Source organism: Primulina tabacum, chromosome 11, assembly GCF_025594145.1.
Source record: "Primulina tabacum isolate GXHZ01 chromosome 11, ASM2559414v2, whole genome shotgun sequence".
Lineage (NCBI taxonomy): Eukaryota > Viridiplantae > Streptophyta > Magnoliopsida > Lamiales > Gesneriaceae > Primulina > Primulina tabacum.
This window is the reverse complement of record NC_134560.1, coordinates 8,613,540-8,619,231: the sequence shown is the minus strand read 5'-3', so window position 1 is coordinate 8,619,231 and position 5,692 is coordinate 8,613,540. Positions and strand designations below refer to the sequence as shown.

Below are 5,692 nucleotides of genomic sequence, written 5' to 3'. Positions count from 1 at the left end.
ACAGAACTAAACTTTCAATTTTGCCTTTTATTTCATTGTATGCACTAAGTTGATAAATTAAACTGAAAATGTGACCTAAGAAATTTCGAAATAAACATTTCATGAAAAAAAAACATAGTTTTTTCAAAAAAATTATTCCATTGTAAACTTAAATTTTTTCCTAAGAAAAAAAAATCTTTATAAACATTTTATAAAACAAAACCATCATTTTATGAAAATTTGAAACACAAGACTAACTTCATTAATAATTCATTGCAAATACTACTTACTTATTGTACCAAAACACTTCTCGTTTTACTAACAATCAATAAATACAATATAAGTAAAATATAAAAACATCGTACAACAATCCAAAATTCATATTTCGAATACTCACATCAGGAGCAATTATTGCTCCAAAACACTACTCAAGCTGTACGGTGCTTAACATTTTTCTATCATCCGTTTAAGATATTTGTCCCCACAAGTGGTCCAATGTCAAAAGTGCAGCAAAGATGGGATCTCATTTCCAAATGTTCTTTCATTTCATACTGTATGTAATAACGTAAGTTAGAGAACAACATGTGACTGTAAAATATGAATACTAACACAACACAGATAGGAATCAACCATTGATCAAGTGTTTCCTCATAATTAATGAATTAAAAAATAATTGAAAAGAGTGAAATTCATCCATGAATTTTTGAAATTTTTAACTCCAAGCTCGTGAATAATCAATATTTACCAACCCTGTTAATCAAACAAATAATGGATTCCTCAAGAGGAAACGGCATAAGAAAATCTAAATCATTTTCTTTCCCTGTATGAAACAGACTAATCTGATTCAACTGGTGAAGCAGTAACTAAGAGAAATCTTGATTGCTACCACAATTCAAGTCCTGATTAGGACCACTGCTGCTGCATGGAATATAAGGTATCAGAAAATCTCAGAGACTCACCACTGCTGAGTACTACTGATCCGACTTACTCAGAAGTTATATGAGATTGACATAAGACGCATTCTTCTTACGCCGTGTTGTGTAAGAGTTAAGATGGGTGGACAAAACAAGGATCACGAGAGGGTAGAATTTTCGAAGAACAGATTCACCTGAGGACTGCCGGTCATTGATCCACGAGTATATGAGAACATAAAATGAAGACATGTGAGACTGCAAACACAGCAGGATAACTAAAAACGAGCTCAGAATCAACCAAAAATAGGAACAGTCGTGGAGCAAGACTGTACCATTAGATAAAAGAGATGAAAACCTAAATGCAAATGATGCAAGATAACTCCAGAAGAACAATGCTCGTAACATATAACTAGAAAACTCTTATAACCCCATGTGATGAGTACAAAGATGGCAGATCTGCAGTAGATATGACATACTAAGAAAAAATAATAAACACTTCCGAGGTAGAGGACAAGTACAATCTCTAAAATGAAAAAGGAAAAATCAGGACATGTGCCCAATTATGTTTAATAATATATTGCAATGCCAAAGTTCTAATGAACATTGGATTCACAGTATTATGTTTCATCTCTTCCTACCACCACGTTCTCTAAGAGATAGAGATAGGGAGTCTCCAGGACCTATATTGTAATAAGCAAGTGATAAATTGTCCTTGAGGAAACCAGCCTTCCCGCTTAGCTTTTGTTTGTTTGCAGGAAGTTGGATGTCCCCAGCAATTTTCTCTTTCAAACTGCCAATTGTTTCTGATAAGGATTGCACTGTTATCTCCAGTACTTGTCCCTTGAGATTTGCTTCATCGACATTTGGAACAAAGATACTGATATGAGCAGGACCCTGCAGTCATCCATGTAATACAATTTATCAAAGGAGATTGATACAGTATATCACACACACACACACATATATATATATATACACATCTTCAACAGAGAGATGAGAAGAGGCTCAATACCGAATGTTTAACCAAAAATTGGTCTTCAGGAACAAGCATAGAATCATCAAGTCTTTGCCTCTTGGGTTCTGGTTCATCGGGTAGTGGCGGAGGAGCTTCCTCAGGTGGAGGAGGTGGAGGCATCCCTTGGAGCATAGGTGGCGGAGGAACCATATGCATACCTGGTTGGGGCATAGGGATGTGAATGAAAGGTCTGGGACCACCCAACGGCGTAAACTGGGATCCAGGGGGAGGTGGAACTGGAATATTAAATGAATTCACGGCCATAGATGGTAGCAAAGATGGCTTATTTCCCATAAGAGGTTGCCCAGGAACCATAGATATAGGAGGAGGAGGTGGTCGAACAGGTGGAACAATATTGATTACCGGAGGCCTAGGTGGTAGTGGGGCAATTAGTCCAGTGCTAGTTGGCATTGAGTATGGGGTTGAGGTAGGAGGCCTTGGAATATTCAAGACAAGGCCTGGAGGTGGAGGCAATGGCCGAACTGAAGGCATACCAGGCATGGGAGGAGGAGGTGCTGGACCCGGAAGACTCCAACCATCATTGTTCACAGTCTCATTTAGGTCCTGCCCACCAGTATTATGAGGCATGGCTTGGGTAGTTGTGCGACCAATACTTCCCGTGTGGCCATCCCATATGACCTGGTTTGGTTGCTCGTCATTCTTCTTTTCAATCTCAGCCATGACGGCATTAGAAACTTCTTCTTCTGTGGTACCAAAAATATCAGGACGTGTCCTTGCAAGTCCCACAATATTCCTAGAAATCTCATCATCTGCTGCTAGAGTTGTCTCTCTAATCTTAGCAAACATCCTGTCTTTCTGCTCCTTATACTTAGGATCGATGAGAGAAATTCTAATGTGTTCCGACATCTCATTAATGAGAACGAGCTCTCCAGTTATTGGTGAGACAACATAGTTAGTTGGATCTTTTTCAGTTAGGATTCTATCTTCAGGCCTCTTCCAATTTTTCACAATCCGCAAGGGTGGTTCCGGTTCTTCCGGAATGATGGCCTCATTATTCTTCAAACTACCATTCTCTTCAAGACTAGCAGCCCTCATACCATCCTCAACCAGTTGGACCTCTTCTTCATCCATATCCATTTCCACCTCCTTGCCGAGCTCAATAATATCCTCTTCTTCCATGGTGGTCATTTTGCTTCTCCTTATCACTTCCTCAAGTGTCATGGGAGGAGGTAAATCCTCATCCTCATCATCAGCAAAGTCAATTGCCTCAACCACAACAAAATCATGCCAATCAATCATAGCCATCTGCAGTCGCTCCTGCTCTATCTCATCTTCAGCTTTCTGTCTGGCCTGTTCTTGTGACCGTTCCCATTCAAGACGATGCAAACAACGCTCAAGGATAGTCGTCATATCTGCAACATTCCTTTGGAGCTTATCCGTCAACCCTTTGGAAGGCATCAGTACCTTTGAATATGCATCAGCCAGTGATGTAAAGAACATGAACATACTGTGTGTTGGCCGCAGGAAATGAAACTGGGGATTAGAGCTCTCCCTACTAGTCAAACCAGTCAAAAATGACTTCCCGTTTCGGGCCACAAACTGAGCAGTGAGTTTAATTATATCTAGTTCCTCCCCTGTAATTCCTTCGGGAAGCCGAACAGTATACTGCTCTGCCTCTGGTGGCTCAAGTACCTTGCGGACAGGTCTAAATTGGGACACAGGGTCAGGCTTTGTCAAAGCATCACTCGCATCAGCAGCTGGAGCATCAGCACCTGGTTCTGGAGCATCCTGGGAAGGCTGCTGCTGGGCAGAAACTTGATTCTGGGCCCGAGCTTCTGATAGGCGATGCAGATAGTAAGCATGGTAAGGATCAGAGGTATGTAGAAAGTTGAATTTTGCATTCCCTTCATTGTTTGCTATGATTCTTTTCTCAAATTCTGGTCCATTTTTCGCCACGAACTGGGAAGTCTTATCTACAATGTTTCTGATGTCAGGGGGCGGATATATAATTCCTATAGTCCTAGTGTGGGTAGCAACTGAAAGAGGAGCTGAATTGGATTTATCATTAGCGTTTGTTTGGCCTTCAGTAGGCCCGTTTTTCTCATCCTCAGATTCCTTTATCACTTGAGCAAGGGGAGTCGGACCAAGATTCCCATCAACTGGCGGTGCTGGAAGGGGCAGTATCGACAAGGAACCTAGCATTTTTCAATCTGCAGAAGGCAATCCACATGAAACACTGCCCAGTCAAGTTGTGATCTTACAATGGCTATGACCAAGTATCAAAAAAGAGTGTAATTCAGGAAGAAATTTATCAATATAAATAAAACGCATCACATTTCACAATTTTTTTTTTTTAAAAAAAGATAAATGCAAAGAAAATTGAGACTGAAGGCAAATTCATCCAACACAAACAAGGATAAACTAATCAACAATGTAAAACATCATAACACAAAAATGTTGCCTATGTCACTTTTTACTGAAGCAGACATGTAGAATGTTACGCCATAAGCTCAAGAGAAACATCCAATCCAAAGGACTATCCTTGATGGAAAATCCCCTCAAATTTATGAGTTACTCTACAATTACTACCGGAGCTAATGTGGGAAATAACATTACCCACCCCATACAGAAGTACCCCAGTACCCACTCTAACTCTCATTCAACCATTAATATTTCGTATATGAATCTTGATCAAGCTTATAGTGGTGTGACCCCGGGTCATATTAATGACACTCAACAAATTACTCCTATCGCTGCCTCGCCAACTCTCAAAATTAAACAAAGAAGCCCGTTCACACTACCAAATTAGGGATTCGGTTGCGAATGTTGTACATTAATTTGTAACCATGTGCAAAAAAAAGAACTTGAATAAGAAATTCCACGTTCATTTAGCCGGGAATACGTAGAATAGCTCCTAGATTTTGCCCTAATGCTGTTCATTTTTAATTAAAACCTTAAAAGGGTGAAATGCTTAGCATGAGCTTCTCTAAATGTAATATATGAGTCTATGATTGGACTTTCGCCAAGAATCATTAAAAAAACTAAAAAACAAACAAATTCAAACATTCCGATGTTAAGAGTTCACAGTTGAACCGGGATGATAATTGCAGGAAAAATAAAAATGTACAGAAGACGCACCACGAGTGGAGAAGAACACAGATGAGCACAGGTAGGCGCAGACGAGATTCGCGGGAGGGAAGATAGAGACTGAATAGCGCCCAGTGGAGGCGGCGACTCGGTGGCGGGAGAAATGATGGACCGCCCGGCGTGGTCTGGTCGGGCCAATCAACAAAAGGTTGGCTTCTGAAAATTATTCACTTTTTTGTATCAGATATTTTTTTTCATTATATTCAATTAAGTTTTTTCATCTTAAATTCTATAATATATATAATACACAGTTTTGATATACCGTTCATCCATTATGTCAACTTATGTATGTCACACTCATCCATAGATATGATGAAGTATATCAAAATTTTGGCAAAAACTTGTTTGAGACGGTTTCACGGGTCGTATTTTGTGATATGGATCTCTTATTTGGGTCATCTATGAAAAAGTATTACTTTTTATGACAAGGGTATTACTTTTTATTGTGAATATCGGTAGATTTGACTCGTCTCACATATAAAGATTCATGAGATCGTCTCACAAAAAACCTATTCCAAAATTTTATAATAAATGAATGTTATCTCATTAATTGACACAGAGTTTGACACGGTTGCTAAATAGCATAGCCAAAGTATATATATAACATAATCACAACAAAATTTAATGAGTGTTGTTTGATATTGTAGAAATAGAGACTTAAAAAAGAGAATATGTT

The 5,692-nt window shown here is 39.1% G+C and overlaps 1 protein-coding gene across 1 annotated transcript; it reads right to left on the bottom strand.

Annotated features, from left to right (window-relative positions):
* Positions 1-1,273: 1,273 nt before the first annotated feature.
* Positions 1,274-5,193, bottom strand: LOC142519153 (putative splicing factor 3A subunit 1). Its single transcript, XM_075622088.1, has 3 exons — positions 5,008-5,193; positions 1,906-4,079; positions 1,274-1,787 (listed from the first exon to the last, which is right to left on the bottom strand). Exons 2-3 carry the CDS (start codon positions 4,069-4,071, stop codon positions 1,518-1,520), a joined length of 2,436 nt encoding a protein of 811 aa, XP_075478203.1. The 5' UTR covers positions 4,072-4,079; positions 5,008-5,193; the 3' UTR covers positions 1,274-1,517.
* Positions 5,194-5,692: the final 499 nt, after the last annotated feature.

Bases quoted from the DNA above. Each gene is read 5' to 3' on its own strand.
- LOC142519153 (XM_075622088.1), bottom strand. From the start codon at position 4,071: ATGCTAGGTTCCTTGTCGATACTGCCCCTTCCAGCACCGCCAGTTGAT. The intron at 1,788-1,905 runs GTATTGAGCCTC...GGATGACTGCAG, and splicing joins AATTTTTGGTTAAACATTCG to GGTCCTGCTCATATCAGTAT.